Source organism: Ipomoea nil, unplaced genomic scaffold (assembly GCF_001879475.1).
Source record: "Ipomoea nil cultivar Tokyo-kokei standard unplaced genomic scaffold, Asagao_1.1 scaffold1576, whole genome shotgun sequence".
Classification (NCBI taxonomy): domain Eukaryota; kingdom Viridiplantae; phylum Streptophyta; class Magnoliopsida; order Solanales; family Convolvulaceae; genus Ipomoea; species Ipomoea nil.
In genome coordinates this window covers 3,678,626-3,699,727 of record NW_017618004.1, presented here as the reverse complement: position 1 = coordinate 3,699,727, position 21,102 = coordinate 3,678,626, and the positions used below count along the sequence as shown (strand labels likewise).

The 21,102-nt window shown below is 34.0% G+C and overlaps 3 protein-coding genes across 3 annotated transcripts; all 3 read left to right on the top strand.

Moving 5' to 3' along the window:
* Window positions 1-2,038: 2,038 nt before the first annotated feature.
* LOC109190272 (thioredoxin-like protein CXXS1) lies at window positions 2,039-3,019 on the top strand. The gene is made up of 3 exons (XM_019340747.1): window positions 2,039-2,184; window positions 2,334-2,456; window positions 2,705-3,019. Exons 1-3 carry the CDS (start codon window positions 2,083-2,085, stop codon window positions 2,849-2,851), a joined length of 372 nt encoding a protein of 123 aa, XP_019196292.1. The 5' UTR covers window positions 2,039-2,082; the 3' UTR covers window positions 2,852-3,019.
* Window positions 3,020-7,946: 4,927 nt separating this feature from the next.
* LOC109190273 (thioredoxin-like protein CXXS1) lies at window positions 7,947-9,509 on the top strand. The gene is made up of 3 exons (XM_019340748.1): window positions 7,947-8,179; window positions 8,302-8,424; window positions 9,206-9,509. Exons 1-3 carry the CDS (start codon window positions 8,078-8,080, stop codon window positions 9,347-9,349), a joined length of 369 nt encoding a protein of 122 aa, XP_019196293.1. The 5' UTR covers window positions 7,947-8,077; the 3' UTR covers window positions 9,350-9,509.
* Window positions 9,510-13,024: 3,515 nt separating this feature from the next.
* LOC109190255 (GATA transcription factor 9-like) lies at window positions 13,025-14,620 on the top strand. The gene is made up of 2 exons (XM_019340729.1): window positions 13,025-13,456; window positions 13,660-14,620. The coding sequence occupies exons 1-2, from the start codon at window positions 13,118-13,120 to the stop codon at window positions 14,413-14,415; spliced, it is 1,095 nt and encodes a 364-aa protein (XP_019196274.1). The 5' UTR covers window positions 13,025-13,117; the 3' UTR covers window positions 14,416-14,620.
* Window positions 14,621-21,102: the final 6,482 nt, after the last annotated feature.

Here is a 21,102-nt window from a genome sequence, read left to right as displayed (position 1 = left end):
CATCCATAATCATTCTATTCCTCCCTACCAAACAATGTGATTTGAAATTCTACTTTATTTTCACCTTTAAAAAAAAAACAGAATTACAATTCTTTTTTCTTTAATTTCTTCCTTCTAACTAAATATCCACCAATTAAATGGTAATGCTGGCCTCCAAACATATGGCATATATGCATTATGCTGCACACATATTATCGATCAACTGACGCAACATTCACCTGCATATGACTGTCAAAGGAAAGCAATTGTGATAGCAGATCAGATCATGTTGGGCTGCATTAAGTGTGGCCGTTCAACAATTTATTAACCGCCCTCTTAGTCCCCACGACAGAACTAAGGGCTAGGACTACACCGTTTTATGAATGAAAATATCAATTGATACGATCTCTTATATCAGTTGATATAATTTTTTGTATCATGCAAATAAATACTACTTTGAAAGTGATCATTTTTAAATTAATATTCAAAAACAAAAAGGGAAGAACTAATCTAGATTGGGCAGGAAAAAGTGAATCTAAGAGAGATTAGAGAGACATCATAGGGAGTAAGATTATAAAATGAAAGAATAATATTATTAATGAGTTAATTCCAGCAATGGTCGTCCGACTATTTTGATTTTCCAAAATTGATTATTGTATTTTAATTTGAACAAAATAGACCATTGACTATCAGATTTGTTCCATCATTGGTCCTTCTGTTAAATATCAGTTGGATAGGCGTTAAGTGAAGGGCTAAAAGGGCCATTTCCTTTGTTTGCTTTCTTCTTCCTGATGTTGGTGAGTATATGTATCAACTAGTTACTCACCAACATCAGGAAGAAGAAAGCAATCAGAGGAAATGACTCTTTTAGCCCTTCACTTAATACCTATCTAACTGATGGTTAACGGAAGGACCAATGGTGAAACAATCTGATAGTCAAGTGTCTATTTTGTCCAAATTAAAAGGTGATGACTAAATTTGAAAAATCACAAAAGTCGGTAGAACATTGCTGGAATTAACTTTATTATTAATTATCTAAAGTGACAATAAACACTTTTAATTTAGTAGTTACCATGAATTAACGGATCCCAACGCTTAAAAAAGAATCTATGAATCATATGTTGCATATAACATGGTGAAAATTTGCGGACCATGATCCTTTACAAATTACAATATATGTAGTCTATTATATATAGGGAGGGTTCAGGTGTGAACACCTCCCTGTAGAAAGTGTGGACATATCCTGACGCTTCATCTTGACAAACCAATGGTTATGATCTTATCATAACTAACTTGGAGACAAAACTATAATTCATCTCAATTATAGCTATTTTTAAAAATTTTAAAAATATTAAATTAAACCAAAACACTAGGTCCATAAGATCAATATAAATGGAAGGCTTGGATACATTCTCCTTGGGAGCCAGTGATCGGGTGCTTGGGTTTCAAGACTCAACCCTCCTCATGATAGAAAAAATATATAATCATATAATAAAAGTATACATACACATGCATAATCCTTTTCTTACAACTTGAAGGAATTCCATTAAACCATGAAAGTTGGTAGGTGAAAAAGATGATATGTACTTGATTTTACAAGCGAAGTAAATGGTTTTTCACAGCATACAATACCCCACATTAAATTATTATAATGCTATATGATTTATTAATTAATTAAATTTAATCTTTTAGAGTTGTTTTTCTTTGGCTGTGGTTTCCCTTTTGACTTTAAAAACAGTTGGATTGAAAAGGATTGAGTATGATTGTTACAGCAACTTGCACGACGAACTGGTCTATTCAATTCACGTATAGTACATTATATTCAAGCTGCGCTGTATGTTTAATTTAATTGATACGTGTTTAATTAAGAAAAATATTAACCTTAAGAAAACGAAAATATAATATACATCTTCATTATTGGTTATTAACTTATTATTTATATATCAAGATTTCTTTAAAGAGGGCCCTGCCTAATTAATGTTGTCACTCATTCTTCACATGTATGTTTTCCTTCCACACATCCTATATATAAAACACTCTAAACGTACTATGAGTAATTAACAATAATCTGCCATTCATACAAATTAAAAGAGATCAGATCAGATGGCATTTGAAGAGGGCCAAAAACGCTGCAAAGTCATCAAAATAGATTCCAAACAAACCTGGGATATCTTTATGTATCATGCCAAAAATCAAGCCCGTTCAGTAAGTCTTCCTTTTTTTTTTTTTTTTTGAAAACGTAATAAGTTTTCCTTTTTTTTTTTTGAAAATCGTAATAAGTTTTCCTTAATTACTCCTAAATTTAAGTCTTCGTGACTTCAAGTTTTATTAAATTTACCTAATTTTGAGTGCAGATTGTGATACATTTTACAGCTTCTTGGTGCATACCATCAGTAGCCATGACTCCTGTTATAGCAAAACTGGCCTTCAGCTACCAAAACATCCTTTTTCTGTCGGTGGATGTAGATGAAGTCAAGGTATATTATATATATATATATATATATTATATGTACTTATGTTTATTGATTCATATTTAGTCTAGTCTTACTCAATATGACGGTTCAAATAGAGGATGTATTGATGGAAAATTTGTTTCTTTATCTCAGTATATGAAATGAAACGTAATTAATTAAAAAAATATATATAAGGAGGGATATTTCTGTTATATAATAAGGATATATTAATAGTTATGTTTGTGTTAATTTAATTAATTACTGGTGATTAGGAGGTAGCGGCTGAAATGGAAATCAAAGCCATGCCAACCTTCATGTTTATGAGGGATGGAGTTGAGGTAGTGGATAAGATTGTGGGAGCTAATCCAGAGGAAATCAGAAACAGAATTGCTGCTGCATTCATCAACTCTACTACTTAAGTTCATAATTTTAGTATAAGGTGTACATTCCTAGCTAGTTAATATATGCATGGTTTTAGGTTGGATGATCTACATACTGTGCAAATGGTTGTCATCGATCATAACATGTGGTGCTGATAATAAATCCTTTTGATTGAAGAGTATAGCATAAGGTAATTGATTATTGAGAATACTAATATTATTTTTAATAAAAATATTTGCAAATATATATATTATATAAATTATATAATTATATGTGTTTGTAGTTGTCTCCAGTAATTGTCATACACGGGTACACACTTTCGTGCAAGACTCGAGAAGTATCTTGCACACGTAATTGTATTTTGTGCATTTCTTAGCTTCTCTAAAGTGCAATATCTAATTTAGGTTCAAACAAGTGTGAGAATGCATACAAGGGAATGAATTACTCCCGTAATTTCAACCTAAAATAATGTGAATAAATATTCATTCCCATGATATAAACGCTCTAACAATTCAAGAACAAACATTCAAGATAAATCTTTAACTAAAATGCCATCTCCTAATCTGCAATAGTTAAGTGCAATTGTGAGTGCTCTAAAATATGCGCTAACTCCCAATTAAGACATAAAAATAGCATTGAAACGAGTAATTTGGGGCCTTAATTACTAGCATCAACAAGATAGAACACAATTGCAACACAAGCTATAAAACCCAAATGTAAATATATTAATAAATTTAAGAACTAGGCACATAGGTTCATAAACACTTTCACCCAAAAATCCCAAAGTTGTTTTAGCCACTCATGGCTAGAATAGCATTCATTTCAATAATATAAAAGCGCCTACAAGAAACAAAGAAAGTAAAAGAAAAGGAAAAAATATTCTCCCGAATCTTCCTAGTTTTTCCTCCTTCTTCCAATGTGACTTGTGGCTCTTGATATCTCTCTCTCTTTGTCTCCAAAAACGCAGCTTAGGCCCTAGGGTTTGAGGAAGATGGGCCTTTTATAGCGGGAGCCAAATAAGGGCATAATAGGAATTTATACACAGCCCAATTTTCGCACAGGACGGAAATTTGACGCGTCGAGTCTTGATCTTCATTCTTCAGGACGCCTACTGGAAATTTTCGATGCATTGAATGTGCTTCTGCATCATAGGTCCGGTTTGTAGGCTGATTTTGACCCTTTTTCCTTCAAATTAGATTTTGAAATCTTCATAAGAGTTGTAGCCCTTCGAGTCTTCTTTCCAATGGCGCAAGATTCACTTGAATCGGACATTCCTAGAATGATCTATGATCAAAATTCTAAGATGTCGCCAAATTTAGCGGGAATTACAACTCTTTGGTCTTTTACTCCACTTTTTCCGTGTTTTGTTCTTGTGGTCAAACCCATTGAAAGTACCACTCTTTGGCTATCTTTGAAGCATTTTAGCCACATCCTTCGCTTCATCTTGACTCACATTGACTCGAGATTCACTCAAAATGCCCTGAAAAGCATACGATTGTCTTCAAATCAACAATTTATGCACAATAAGGGTATAAACAAATGAATTAAGGCACATATTACATAAAACTAAAATATCTTTCACTCAAAATAGGTCTATATATGGGATAGAATCAAGGACATAAACACAGTCATCAATAATCATATTATAACGTTTGAAATTGTCATACTTATTATCGAAATAATTTAATAGTTATGAAATTAAGTACAATTAATACGTACTGACTATTAATAACCAATTTCAAAACTCCTGAATAATAAAAAAGTCTATACAAACCGAAGAGTAAACTTACTCTTCAGACCTTTTGAAATTAAATCAAAGAGTCAAAGAATCAAATTGCTTAGCACCTTTCGAAGAGTACTACAACTTAGCACCTTTCGGTGCTATTTTAATTATTCTATGTAATTAAGGTGCACAATTAGCACCTACCACAAAGTGCTAATTGCCTAGTACTCTTCGTGAGTGCTGCATTTGCACCTTAAGTTTACTCTTCGGATGCTCACTAAATTAAAGGTGGATGCACCCTCCTGCATTGTAACATTTGACATCTCTCAAATTGGTTTACATTAAAAAAATCAATTTCTCATCCACTTATTAACCGTTTTGAGCATATAATATATCAAATTTTTTTTCTTACTACGAAGAACTCGAATCTACTTTGACCTGATATAAATCGAAAGTGAAACTCACATATATTTGTACCACAAAATAGTAACTCAAAATTGTCATTTTATCTAAAATTTCTAACATTATATACATTCAATTAATAAATTATGTAGCTATTACAATTAACATATCATTATATACATGCAGTTAACATATTATTGCATAATTTTTTAGTATTGGTATATATAAACTTTTACCTCAAATTTTGTGATGATTAAAAATAATTTTAATATTTTCTCTTTTATTTCTTTGAGTTTCAAAAAAAAATTAAATAATTTATTATTCAACTATATATATTATATATTTGATGGTATAAATTGTTGAATGCTGAATATAATTGATGATTACTTAATATTTTTTAGAATACAATATGACCAATTGATGGTTTTATTGGGACCAGGTATAGGACGGGGTAAGAAAGTACTGACTTTATTACCCAGGGCACTAGGCCCAAAATAATGCGTACAAAGCCCGAGGTACATGCCCAGAACGATGGCCCAAATACAAAGAATAAGGCCCATGTGGTGGGCTATAGCTAACTATGCTACTGGTAGGAATCGAACCCAGGTAGTTGGGTTGAAAGTATAGATCAAGACCACTAGACCGTAGGGCTTGTCGTGTCTGAGTTGCCCTTAGCCAGAGATCCAGGACCCCTATTTATAGCAAGCCCCCCTCCTCCTCTAGCGTCCACGTGTCCCATGCAATCCATCCCCACTTCCCCATTTATCGGTATGCAAGCGGGCATGTTCGCCATACTTCCAAAACTCCCGCGCATACCACCCCGGTCCACCATGCTCGGCGCACCCGCCCAGCACCCCCTCGGGAAGGGGGGGGGTGCCGTTGACCATCTGGGGGGCGCACTGCCCCCACTGGCCGCGCCTCGGCCTGAGGGTCCCGCCGGCCAGTCGCCGGCCGGTGGTCGTGGCTGCCCTGCCCGCATATATAAGGGGTTATATATTATTGCCGCGGCTCAGTAAACAATGGTTGATGTGGGCTGGTGGAATGGTGCGCGCCTACTGTGTTGGAGGGCGTGGGTTCGAACCCTGCTGACCGCGTCCATGCTATTTTACTCCAGTGCCACCTATCTGCCCCCCTTCCCTGGCCGCGCCGGTGGGCGCTGCCGGCACGACTGGTGGCGCACCGCCCCCGCCGGCCACGTCTTGCCGCGGGGGTCCGGCCGGTCACCCCGCCGGCGGTGGTTCTTGTCCGGAAACGTCTTCTCACTTCTTTTTGGGCCACCACACCCCCTTGTTTTCTTAGCCCAATAGGACTTGGGTCAATCTCCTATCATCACCACCCTCACTTGGGTTAATACTATACCAATAAAATGGACCTCTGGGTCCCATATCCCCATCACCAATAGATATAAATTTCAAATTAAATTAATAGTTTAACAAAACTATAATAGTTTTATATTTATTTTGACAATATAATTTTATAATTTTTTTAATCATTATGCAATTTAATTGTGCAGCGTATTTCACTTAACTAGTTATATATACAATTTACTTGCCGACAATTTTAGGATCTTTCTTTATTGCTTATTTTGCTAAATTAAAGGAGGATGTGTACTTTGTTGAGACCACAAGTAGTGATGGCTTTCTTCATCCGCAAAATATTTTGATTATTTATGTAATTATGTTTGTTTTATGAACACACAATAATCTAATTTGAATTACTATTTTCTTCAATTTGTCCACTCTATTAGTTTATTTCTCGTGTTTACTATTCGAAAATAAAATCATCTTTTAATTATCATTTTTTCAACAAATTTTTATAATTTCCAACATCATCTTTCACACCTCTCTCTCTCTCTCTCTCTCTCTCTCTCTCTCTCTCTATATATATATATATATATATATATATATATATATATATATATATATATCACATGTTCTTCATATGACAAATGTTAGTCAATTGGCCAGAAATTCTATAGTAACGACGTTGGATATAGCCATCATTCTCTATACAAAATGAATCAGATATATTTTCAAAAATCAGAAGAAATCAAACTTACTTGCATCAGAAAAATGACTCTTTATAGATGAATGTTAACATAACACAGTCATTTTATCAAAAATTTATTATTTTCAATGTATTATAATTTTTTTAAATAAAATAAAATTAAAACAATTTAAAAAAAAAAAAAAAAAAAAAAAAAAAAAAAAAAAAAAAAAAAAAAAACACACGCCTTCATCTTCTCTGGAGACAAAGGAAACATCTTCGTCTTTGGGAAAACGAAGGGCTTTCCTTCGCTGAACAAAACCTCTTTGTCTTTGGCAAGATATGAAGATGGGATTTTTGTTTTGTTTTTTTTTTAAAAAATTATTTTATTTAAAATTATTATAATAAATTAAAAATAATAATTTTTTAATAGGATAACCGTCATGCCTGCGGTAATTTGGAGAACATATCAATTTTGATTTAATTACACAATTTTGAATTGTTTCAATTGTAATTTTTAAAAAAAAAAATTAAAATTGGATGACTCAATTGAATTTTCGTGTGTTGTTCGTGGATCTATTTGAGCATGATTATATTCCACTATAATATTAAGCTAATTGGTTGGATTTGATCCATGTTTTAGTCTTGATTAAATTGGTGGTCCACTAACTATCAGTAATTAATTTCTATCTTTTTTGTAAGTGACAAGAAAAATCTACCATCACTAGTTCTACTCCTATGTAATTATCTGCAAATCAGAGTATATATAGAAACTAGAAAGACTAGCTCAACCGAGTCATGTTTTCTTTTTGGCTTTAAAAACAGCTGGATTGAAAAAGATTGTTACAGCCAATTGTATGGCGAACTGGTCTATTCACTAGCTATATATATATAGCTGTACGTACATTTTTCATGTGTTTCAGACAACTATTTGATTAAATAAATAAATAAATAGGGGTACCCTCAAAATTTCATCATATTTCTAGCAAATAAAACAAAAACATTCACCTTATTAGGTAATTATTAATGTCGTCACTCGCTATATTCTTCACATGTTTAATTTCTTTAGCTAGCTTTCAGATCAGACATCCTATAAAACACTCGATCCTAGTAATTCACAATCCCAACCTGCTACTCATACAAATTAAAGGAGATGGAGTTTGAGGAGGGCCAAAAACGACGCGAAGTCATCAAAATAGAATCCAAACAAACCTGGGATACCTTTCTGTATCATGCCAAAAATCAATCCCGTCCAGTAAGTGTTTTGAGTTTTCATTTATTGTTTGTTTGTTTTGATCAATGTTCAATGTTCAATTCGATAGGAAAGGCTTATCTTGATCATCAGAAATCCTTTTCTCCCCTTCATTTTGAGTGCAGATTGTGATACATTTTACAGCTTCTTGGTGCATACCTTCAGTAGCCATGACTCCTGTTTTAGCAGAACTAGCCTTGAGCTACCAAAACATCCTCTTTCTCTCTGTGGATGTAGATGAGGTCAAGGTACTAATGTTTCTACTTTCTTGATTCATATTTTGTCTAGCTTTGCTAAATTAACTTGTCCACAAAAAGTGTCCAACAGAATAGTGGAGGGATAATGGTATCTGATATGAAATGTTGTAGAAGGCGCTACTTGGGCGCCCAGGGGCACCTAGTGCCTAGGCACCCAAGTAATTCGAGTGTACTCTCTTCACTTTTTCCACTCAGGGTAGGAGTTGTTACTTGTTAGACTATTATAATCCCTCAAAGTAGTCAACTGCATATATTATAGGGTTAGTTGAATACATGGGTGGAGAAATATAGAAGAGCAGTAGCCGGGTAGGCAAAAAAAAAACACTCAACCGAGTTGAGTGTCAACTTGACCGAGTTAGGCACCGACTCGATCGAGTCGACGCCTAAGGTGCCTAGTCGAGTAGTTGGTCGGCTGACTAAAAGTCGCCTAGGGCTGAAATCGTCTCAGCCTAGGCGGCCACCTAAGCCGATCTTTACAACACTGCTCATTAGAAGCCCATTAGGTCACTGCAGCTATCCGGATTCAATCTTGTGCATTTGGCCACAATCAACCATGCGTTCAGAAATCAACTAAGCTACTCGTGGGAGTTCTAGCTCCGCTTAACTTGATGGATCAAATAAAAGATATTAATAATACTCAATTATTTACCACTATATCAAACAAAAAATAATATTTAATTAAAAACTGAGTTTTTTCTTTTATATATATAAAAGTTAATTGGGTTAATGAAGATGGGATAGTTATGTTTGTGCTAATTTAATTAATGATTAGGAGGTAGCGGCTAAGATGGAAATCAAGGCCATGCCGACCTTCATGTTTATGAGGGATGGAGTTGAGGTGGATAAGCTTGTGGGAGCTAATCCAGAGGAAATCAAAAAGAGAATTGCTGCATTCATCATCAACCCTACTACTTAGTTCATAATTAATTTTAACACATTTTGTACATACCTAGTTTATTTATGCATGGTTTTATGTTAGGATGATCATCATAACATTGTGCTGATTATATATAAATCCTTTTGATTGTAAAGTATAGTTTAATGTAATTGATTATTGAGGATATTAATATTTGTTAATAAAAGTATGTGTAATTATTATATAATCATAATTATCATTTAAATAATAATGATGAATAGTCAATGCAAAATGTATTAAAGTACATAATTCTAACCCATAAAATAGATTATCTTATCCTAAAATGTATATTATTTTAACACGCGCAAAATAAGAAATTTTTTTAACATCAAAATAATAAATTTTCAACACACACTTAAAAAAACACAATTAAACCATGATCTACACAGTGGTGTGGACCTTACAGATGAGTGAGTGTCTGGGCCACTTTCTCTCTGGTGGTAGGTTGGGCCTTACTAGACTGGCCCGACATTGTATTCTTACTTCAATCCTTTGGGCTTTTCGCCTCTTTTATTTTCAATCCAATATTTAAAAGAATTGACATGAATTAAGAAAGATTGGTTGATTTGCAATAAATTTTTTTAATATTGGCAAATTCTTCATGTATCTCAGTAGCTAAAAGATTGGTGCTCAATATTAAAATTATGATTATATTAAAATAAATCTAAAATAATAGTTTATACATTTTTTATTTAAAAAAAAAAAAATGTTATGTAGCTATGTATATAGGGGGAGGGTTAAAGTAAGAACACCTTGTCATGTAAAAAGTGTGGACACATCCACACCCTCTATATTGAAAAATCAAAAGTTAGGATCTTATCATTACTAAATTTTCAAGTTTGCAATAATTATAAAATGAACCCCGTTCTTAAAAGTTTTCAATAATTATAAAACTGACCCTGTATTTTTTACTAAAGTCCTCAACTATTGATGAACCATTATGGACAGCTGAGACCAGTCATCATGTTTTACAGGAGGGGAATTTCATGACAAATGATACAATGTACAATACTTTAAAAACAATGTACAAATCTATTATTAAGACAATTAATATTAACAATATTCCTTCTTCAAAAAAAAAAAATATTAACAATATTCCTATACTTTAAAAATAATATTGAATTATTGACTTCATTTAAAAATTTTCTAAATATGGTACTACAGTCAATAAACCCATTATATTGCTTAAGCCTCTAACCAATTTGAATCAATAATTTGGTGCACAAATGTGCCAACATCTTTATTGACCAGTTACACCTCAATTGATCAATCAACCCAAAATACATCAGTTACTGAAAATCGAGATATGGGCATAAAGAAAATCAAACTCTTTGCTCGTGATAATGAGTTCATAAACTTTGTTTTATTAGTAACAGTAAGGTGTAGGATTCAAATTCGGTATGAATTTGGCCTGCAAGTGCATGGTTCAAGCGCAATTTATCTTATCCACTAGTCTTCATGACATAAACGGTGAGAGATTGGGGTTCAAAGTTATCTTTATATTTTTATTTTGGAATTTAAAAAGAGTGTGGTGATTGATGCTTAATCATTTGGAAGTGCGATCAAGTTGTTATTAAAGAATACAATCAAGTTTTTATTATTAAGAATTAAAATAATTGAGGCATGAATAGGGATTAAAATTTAAATTTTATAAAATGAGTGATGAAATAGAAACTAAGTGCATGCCAAGAGGCACGTGCAAGCTACAGGCTCGAACGTGAGTCTCTCACACGTGCAACCACGTTTAGTCCCATTGAAGTAGTCTACTCCAGTTGACACCCAGGCCAATTAAAATCATAGATCTAAATTCAAGCTATATAATGTTTTTTAAAAATATTTAATTTCTTATTTATCACTCAACACTGAAGCAACTATTAGAATTAATCTAGCTAGAAAATCTAATTTATCAAAAAAAAAAAAAAAATGAAACCTAATGTTATTGCTGAAATTGGTACCCCATTTTTGTTGTTTAATTTTTATTTTTTGTTTTGGAGTACAGAACCTGGTAGAAGTGAACATGAAGGTATGAAAGTGTCACATGATGGCTGACAATATCCCCCAACTCCGTCACGTGCTACGTCGGAGCCCACCACCATTTTTGAAAAGCTTCTTCAACCGCTTATGAATTTATTTAACAGGATTATATTATAGTGTAATGTTTAGGGCAAAAAATATAATGTTCCTTCAGAGCATCTCTTTACTTTTACAGTCCTTTAATTTATTCTTCTGTAATCTGTAATAATTAAGCAGAAGTTTGAGCTGTACGTTGAGGAAGGAAAGAAGAGGGAAATGATTGGTGGTCCGTAATGGTAAACAAACGTTATCCATTTGTTAATGGCAATTAGTATGGGGATTTGTGATTTGAGTACATTAGTATGGGGATTTGTGATTTGAGTATATAAATTAAGCCATATTTAAACTCTATTATAAGGTAGTATGTGTTCTATACTTTCACTACTGTAGTCTAAAGAGTCAATACCCCATCAAAGGGATTCTGTCCTGTGACTTTCTCTCAAGGAGAGTCACAAAGGTGTCATCTAAGCACAAGGTGCTTGCCTGATAAGTTCCAATTCATTAGTGGTTGAGTTGGTAAACATTGTTACTTTACATTTTGCTATATTTTTTTTATTATGGTCTCGTGGAACATATTAATCGAGATATTGAACGCAATCCAAGAAGATAAGCCCAATGAAGGGTGAAGTACTAGTCCAAGAAGCAAACATAGAACCGACGACTTGAGGTTCAATATTGGAATTGACATGGTCAACAAATTGATCAGCGCGAGAGATTTTAGTCCGTGTCAAGGTCAAGGCCATATATACTATGCCCAAAGAATATAAGGTCAATGTTTGTCGTTAGGAGTGCTCGTATTGGTTGATCAATAATTCAAATGATCGAATATTGACACCTCTGTAGCTCTCCTTGAGGGAATGTTACATGATCGAACCCCGGTGATGGGGTGGGACGATATTGACTATTTGGTCTGCAATAGATAGAGAAAGTATAGAACATATACTACCTTGTAATAGAGTCAATAGTACTCAAAAAAAATTAATGGATAAAGTATATTATCTCAACAATTATAAATAGAAAGTATAATTGGTAAACATGAATGGACATGTTAGGTTATTAAAGCTGTGTATGGTATGTTTTAATGGATGATTAGCTAGTTTAACCAAAAGGATATTTAATTTGGTAGGTAACAATTTTTGGAATTTGTTGTCTCTTAATTGGTTAACATAAATTCCTAATGGAATACTGTAAAAGGATAAAAGTGAACTTCTTCATGAGTGACATGTTGCTATCATTATGAACTTTGTTTTTTTATACATATAAGTTTAGCTGTAATGTACTATGTCCTTAAACGTGGTATAAAATGATAATTTTATCTTTCTACATATTTTTGTGTTATTTAATTTAACATTACTAAATAAAATGTATATTTTTTACATAAGAATAAGTATTGTGGGAGACTACTAACGTAAATATGTTTAGTTAAAATATACAGAAAAATATTACACGTTTCAGGTAAGAGTAAGACATTTTATACATTACTCTTTAAAGTTTAAATAAATTCAGTATTCATTATTCCTTTTTTTTTTTTTTAATATTAGAAAAAAAAAGTATTATAATAATATTTTACTTAATATGAGCATTGCCCTTCTTTACCCTCATTGAATTATAACTTGCAGAGTTGCAGGTAGAGCGCTCACTCCGAAACCAAACAGCACCTTTCCATTCTCCTTATTTCTGACACATTTTTCTGCAATGGCTGCGCGAGGATTGTTCATCGACGGCGGTTATCTGCTGCCGGCCGGAGAGGCAGAATTCTCCTCGGAAAGCCGTTATGTGCTGGAAGGAAAGGCGGCGGCTATGGAGAATAACAGCAATAATTTCCCTGTTGATGACCTGCTTAATTTCTCCGTGGAGGACGAGGTCATGGCAGACACTTTCTTCGACAGTGTTACTGGTGACTCCTCCACCGTCACCGGCGTCGACAGCTGTAACTCCTCTATCTCCGGCGGCGGCGGTAATTTTAACGGTAACCTTGGTTGCCGCAGCTTCACCGACGCTCCTTTCCCTCCGCCGTCCGAAATTTGCGTTCCGGTGTGTATTGTTTGTTTGTTTTGTTATTCATAGCCGCGATTTCCGCGCTCAATTTTGTCTAATTATTACACGATTTAAATTTCACACATTCGTTAGAAATTCATGCTTGATATGGAAATTCTCCGGTTTTACTTCAGAAATTTTCCTGGAGATGATGAAATGGTAATAAATTTCATCTATTTTTTTGTTTGGTATGTGTACAGTATGAAGATTTGGCGGAGCTGGAATGGCTGTCAAACATCGTTGAAGACTCATTCTCAAGCGACGAGCTTCAAAACCTTCACCTCATTTCCGCCACTAAAACTGCCTCCACCGCCGCCGCGGCCGCCGCCAGTAACATAACGGATACTCTTTCCTCCGTGACCAATATTGCCCCCAAAGACGAGGTTTCACCTCCGGCATTCCGTTCCGACGTATCTGTTCCCGGCAAAGCACGAAGCAAACGCTCCCGAACTGCGCCTTGCGACTGGTCCTCCCGCCTCCTCCACCTCTCCTCCCCTGCCACGTCATCCTCCGACAGCAATTGCTCAACCGCAATTCCCCGAGCGACGAAAACGGCGGCGTGCAAAAGGAGAGAAAACAGCGAAACTCCAGGCAGGAAGTGCCTGCACTGTGCTTCTGAAAAGACTCCGCAGTGGCGTACAGGTCCGTTGGGGCCGAAGACACTCTGCAATGCCTGTGGGGTCCGGTACAAGTCGGGTCGGCTCGTGGCGGAGTATCGACCCGCGGCGAGCCCCACTTTCGAGTCAAATAGGCATTCCAACTCCCACCGGAAAGTCCTGGAGCTCCGGCGGCAAAAGGATCTCCGGAGACAACACCACCAGCTGCAGCAACAGCAGCATCAATCATTGATCAGTCAAGCCTCGATTTTCGGTATATCCAACGGTGCTGAAGATTACTTGCTTCATCATCATCATCATCTAGAAAGTGGTTGTCCTGATTTCAGGCACATCATCTAGTCTGCCCAGCAACATTAGTTTTCACCTTTACCTTTAAACAACCCTTTTTCCCCCATTGAACCGGACTTAGATTTATTTGAATTATCGAGGAGGGAAACCAACCAAAAAAAAAAAAAAAAGTCACTTGAATTTTGAATTGCGCAATGCTTTTGTTCATCAGAATTAAACCATTTCTTTAGATAAAAGTATTAAAAAGTTTGTGTCTGATCTATCTGCTCATCATCGTCAATCTATCTACCTAAATTTCAGCAACTCTCTTCTCTTTTGTCAATTGTACTCTTATGGTTGTTAGTAATTAATCATGAATTGAAGACGAGAAAAGCTGAAATGGAATTGATTCGCTTGTTGACAAAGTAAAGAGGTGAAAATGGCAATAAGGTGGTGGGGTTAAGCAATGATATGATAGATCGAAATGCAACTTAAAGAAGAAGGATGGGTTGTTGCAGGTAGAGGTAGTGCAATAAGCAGCATCGATCGGGCATGGGCCATGCACGGAGGTGGAGGGTGGGCACTGGGCATGTCTTGAAATTTGAAAGATGAGGAATTTGCACATGGATTGCTCCCGGAATCAACTATGCATGTCTACAACTTGGTCCATACGCTATTAAAACTATATCTACTCTCTTTCTTTTACCTTCTTTTTCCACTTTTTTTTTTTACCAATTATCTGATGGCATCCCAGTTACCCAGTTAAATAAATGATCATAAGTTCAAACTTGGATGATGGGAACTTAATTTCTTTGAGCTGAAATTGTGTGAGAAAGTATAGAACATATACTACATTGTAAACAATTATAAATATTTCAAAAGAATTATTAACTGGTTGAAGTACAATTTTCGGGCATATTTTTCTATGGATCGTAATTAAAAAGATATATTTTTAATATATTAAATATATATATATATATATATTATTTAGGTACTAAATTTATATTATTTGATAATATATAAAATAATGTACATTCAGTACATAAAAAATATATCTTTTATTCATGGACCATGATCCATAGAATAATGATTGAGTTTTAGGTACTCGCATGGGCAGCTCAACTGGCCATAAAGGTGAAAGTTTAGAAGAATAACCTGGAATTGAGTCTCATCAGCGGCAATGTGGGGGGTTCCTTGTGCGCAGTGGGCAAAAGGTTTACCATCGGGGTGTGGGGGGCCCTTAGGGTTGGGGTTCAACCTTTGGAAGAATGATTGAGTTTTAGGTTGGAGCTAGTTTCTGGAGCTAAGTGATGACTACTGATTTTGTATAGGTGTTTTTGTCTCAAGGTTTCCCCTCCATTAATTTCAACCAAAAAAATAAAAAGAAGAAAAAACAATAATAGTGTTTATATATAGTCAAAAGAATCAATACTCCACTATCGAGGTTTGATTCTATGACTATTTATTTAGAATGGTAATAAAATTATCATCGGACAATATAGTAGTTGGCACGGTATCTTTATATTATTATACTTACAAATTAGAATTAAGTCTTGTTTTCCATAAACATAAGGTTTATCGGTGAGTACCAGTTTTTTTAAAAAAATAAAAAATAAAAAATCGGTGAGTACCAAAATGTATAATGTTAATACTGTTAGTGCATTATTAATTCTTAAAATTTTAATACAAAAATCAATTTGGTTGGCATGGGTGACCGTGCACTTTTGTTCCTTAAGAGATCGGAGGTCGGAATTTGAACCCCCTTTCATATAAAAAAATAAATAACTAAATAATCTGGCCTGCACTTTGTCAATTAGTCCGTTAGGGCATACTCATGACACTTTGTGAAAAAAAAAAAAAAAACCTAGGGATTAGTTACGCACTTACGCTACAACCAATGGTTATAAATTCTACCATATATATTAGTTAAAAAGAGATACTAGTAAAATAATCACAAATTTAATCTACATACTGTACATTTATGGATACATGTGCATATTTCATATTCATTATGGGTATTCAATCTCATTATATTTATTATTGTATTTTTATTGTTTTATATCCTAATTTAAAAGAAAAAAAATGTTAAAAATCATAGATTTATATTCTTCATTTTTGAGTACATATATAATAATTCTTTAGTTTAAAACTAAAGAACCGTGTGCCATGGTGCTAGCTACCTAAATTAACTATTGAAATCTTGAGTAATGCTTTTAAAAAAGTTGCTCCGCATGAAACTTAATTGAGACACCTCCAAATCAATAATTATATTGTGGTTCAGAAACTCAAATCTAACATCCTACTATCGAAACGTAACTTATCACTTCGCTAGATAAATATACAAAATAAAACTGTATCTTCACTATTAACTATAACATTTAACATAAAGAAATAAAATTGTACATTTAATAATGGTTATAACTTTTGACTTTTGTCGTAATACAACCCTACCAAATTAGAGCATATGGGTCTGTGCCACCCGGCAATGACCTTGTAGGTAGGCACGTAATTAAGTGCTACAGTTGTAGGAGAAATTGAGGGAATTAATGCACAGAGATAATTGAAGAACATGGTGGTATGCATATATATACGTACGATCCTTAACCTTGTTCGCAGGTTGGGTCGTGCCCATGGTACGACCAATGGGACAAGCATTTAGCTAGCTGTGTTTGTCTTATGTCAATCTCTATCCATCTATCATATCCTCCATGCATGCATACATATATGCTCCATCATATGCCCTGCACTCTGCACACCATATATTATATATCCTATCTCTGCACTCTCTCAACTGTAGCTAACTTTCTATCTGATGACCCGCAACGCCAACTCAGTTAATTTAATTGATCACTCTAAAGTTTTACTTTAACAATATTTAATTCTACTATCTAAAACCTAGAGTTATTAGAAGACATCGATTGATTAGAGGTGATGAAAACTCCTTGTATATAGAGTGTATAGGCAATTCACCTCTCCAAATTATTATTGGGCGGGATTTTGGATTTTAAGGGTCCAAGAAAAATGATTTCAAAAATGAGTCATATTTCAGAAAATATTTTCCTACCAAAATGGCTTCATTTTCTCCTGTAAACGGAAAATGTTTTCAATTGACTGAATTTTCCTATTGCATCCAAACACTGCAAATTCGAAAAACATTTTCTACAAGTCATTTTACTACTTTCCAAACTGACCATAAGATTAGTCTAGTCTAAATTGAAACTTTGTGTATCAGGAAAAAAAATGTATATATATATATATATATATATATATATATATATATATATATATATATATATATATTCTATCTGATCTATTTCAGTCCATCCGCCGACGACTCAAGCATAAATTAAAAAAAAAAAAAAAAAAAAAAAAAAAAAAAAAAAAACAGTGTACTTCAAAGTACAATGTATGTACACCAACACAGAACCCTCCAGCAAGATGTAGGGGCCAGATCATGTGTTTGTGTTTATTGGCCCTTTTCTCTTATCTCTGTGATATGTATACATATCGAAATGGAGATCAGATGGAAAGATAGATAGATGTAAAATAAAACTCATGAAATCCTAGCAGAAATAAGGTAGGATTGATTAAGTAAGATTAGGGTTAAAATAATGGAATAGCAGAAACCATCACGTGCAGGTGACATGCATGTGGAGGAGCACATGCAGTAAGTGACATACATGACTGGACTGTACTGTGTTTATATATGTATATAAAATATATATATATATATGTAAGGAAAGGGTGGTCTGAGTATATGGGGGTTGGCTTAATACTTTCATGTCTTGGGAGGATCTTTCCACGTTATTTAGTAACACTGCAATTATTCTTGTCCCCAGCTGCGCTTAATCCCCCCCTTTCCTCACACGCTACCTAATCTTTACTATGAAATAGTGTCAACAAGTAAATTACCCAAGTTTGAACAGAGTCCTAGCTTGAAGAGTTCAACAATATGCTCTCCTAGAATCAAACCCTTACCATCCATTATGTCAAAAACACTCTTGTTGAAGGTTTAATCAACCACTAATCACTACACCAAAAGTTATAGTTAATAGCGAAAACGCAACTTTATTTTCTTATACTGTCACATTTACGAGAAGCAATGTGTGTCAGGCCTCAGCCCAACAATCCCCTAACCACTTAGTGTTGGACTTAGTCTTTCACTGACCTACGCCCAACATACTTGATCTTACCACAGGAGTGGCTGTAACATGAAAAAGAGTTAAGCGTCATGACTTTTCATATTTATTAATCGGTCATATGTCAATTAATCGATTATATTATGTGTTAATAATAAGATATACCAGGCCAGCTGTGTCACCCAAAAGAGATGGCTACAATTCAACGAGAGGATTAATCATTGTGTCCGAAGGTGGAAACCCGGGGTATACCCAGAAAAAAAAAAAAAAAAAAAGATACAAATAATAATATTTGGTATCAAAATAAGTACCAATATTAAAAAAAAAAATTAAGTGTCATGACTTTTCATATTTATTTGGCCCTATTTGGTAACATGTAAGTCAATTTTGGTTATTGACTAAGTTTAGCTGGTTTAACTAGTCAATAGACTACTTTAAGAGGGCGTTTAAGTTATTAAATTAGCTATTCAATAAAATTTGAATACTTAATTAGTGAGAATTATACCCCCATCGAGTACATCTATGATCTATTTTTTTTCCTCCCAAATGCTCTGTCATGTCGGGGTGTGGGGGCCCATAAGGTTGAGACTTGTGACTGTGTGGCTAATTTGGGTTTGCTTAATGGAAATGGTTTGGTGCTAATTTTCTTTCACATTATGGTGATATTTCTGCATCCAACATATACATTATTAATTAGGTTATTCAAATTAGGATCAATCGGATACATGATGTTTTGGTAACTAGTGGTTAATCGATCTAAACATTGGAATAGTATTATGACCCACGTACGAACCACTAATATATGGCATTCGTTAATATTATGTTTTAATTCATTAAATAAGTATATTTCATCATTCAATTGTTAGATAAATCTAGGGATGACAATGTGCCCCGTCCCCGACGGGGATCTCCGATCTCCATCCCGAAAAAGACGGGAATGGGGAAAATTTTTGGGGATCGGGGACAGGGACGAGGAATATGTGTAATTCCCCGTAGGGGACGGGGATACCCCTCCCCGCCCCGCCCCGTCCCCGAATAATATATATATACATATATATATATATATATATATATATATATATATATATATAGTTAATGTTGTTATGTTTATATAAGTTGCAGTATTGCTACTGTATATACTTCATTGCATATATAAATATAAATAGTATATTGTTAGTATTTTATTTATTTATTTATTTGTAGAGTTAGTATTTTAGTTTTGAAACTAAGACTTAGATTTTAAATTTTTTATTAACAAAAATTAAAAATTTAACATTTTGACTAGGAGTTGACGGGGGAATGGGGAATCTCTGTCCCCGGCTAATTCCCCGTAGGAATGGGGATGGGGAATATTTTCAATTCCCCGCCGGGGATGGGGACGGGGACGGGGATGGGAACGGGATCGCGGGGACGGGGACGGGGAGTATACTCCCCGCCCCGCCCCGCCCCGCCCCGTTGCCATCCCTAGATAAATCCTTATATAAAACCTTCTATTGAAATACAATTCTTGATTTTTTATTTTTTATTTTACAAACCAAACAAATAGAATATAATACTTATCGTATTCTTTGTCTATTCTATTTTCAATGGAATAAGATAATTATATTTTTTTTTTCAAAATTTATTTTGTGAACCATAAGTTTGTAAGTTTCATCCATCAAATCCTTTCACACATTGGGTTGTTTGGTCATGAGAGTTAATGGAATTGGGCTAGCTATCTAATCCAATCCACCAAATAAAAATGATAAAGTCTCTTACATTTGTTTTCTGGATCGAGGAATAAAGACTCTCAAATTGAGTATTAATATACTTCAATTCAATTTTGACTTTATTGTTGGGTGAAGATTGAAAGGGTCGTGTTTAATATTTTATTATTGAAATATGATGTCATTTGATAGGTAAGTACAATAAAATAAAGTTTTATATTTACTATGAGATATTATTTTTGACGTAATAGTAAGTATTTAATTCAACAATTAGTATTATAACATGTCACGAGACATAACCGAATTTGAATAGAATCAAATTACTTAAATAAGTAATTTGATATATACTCTACTAATAAGAGCAATAAAGTTAGGCCTATAACGGGAATTAAAAAATGTCCATCCATCCAATTATTTGATGAAATGAATGGTTCATATTATTTTGATTTTAGTCTTTTTTTCTTACTTTACCCTCTATTATATCATTTACTTTTCTTAAATACTTATGCACTCTGTCATATAAACTTTAGTAACGAAATATTCCGTTAACTATTTATAATTCTTAACTTATTGATTTGCACAACTAGCTTCATTGTCGTGAGTGGTTGTGCACTCTTATCCTTTGAGAGAGATCAGAAGTTTAAACCCCTCTTGTATATAAAACCAATCTTTCAAAAATTTAACATGAATTTTTATCAATATTTCATTATACTTTTGCATTATTAGGAATGATTTAGGACATTATGAAATTATAATTTTTGTCTATATTTCTACAATTGTACAATTATAAATTATGAAATATTTTATAAATATTGAACTATTATTTTTTTTTATCAGGCATAGTTGTTCTCGGGGGAGGGGGTGATATTTTTAAGGGTAACAAAGCATGCATATATATATATATATATATATAT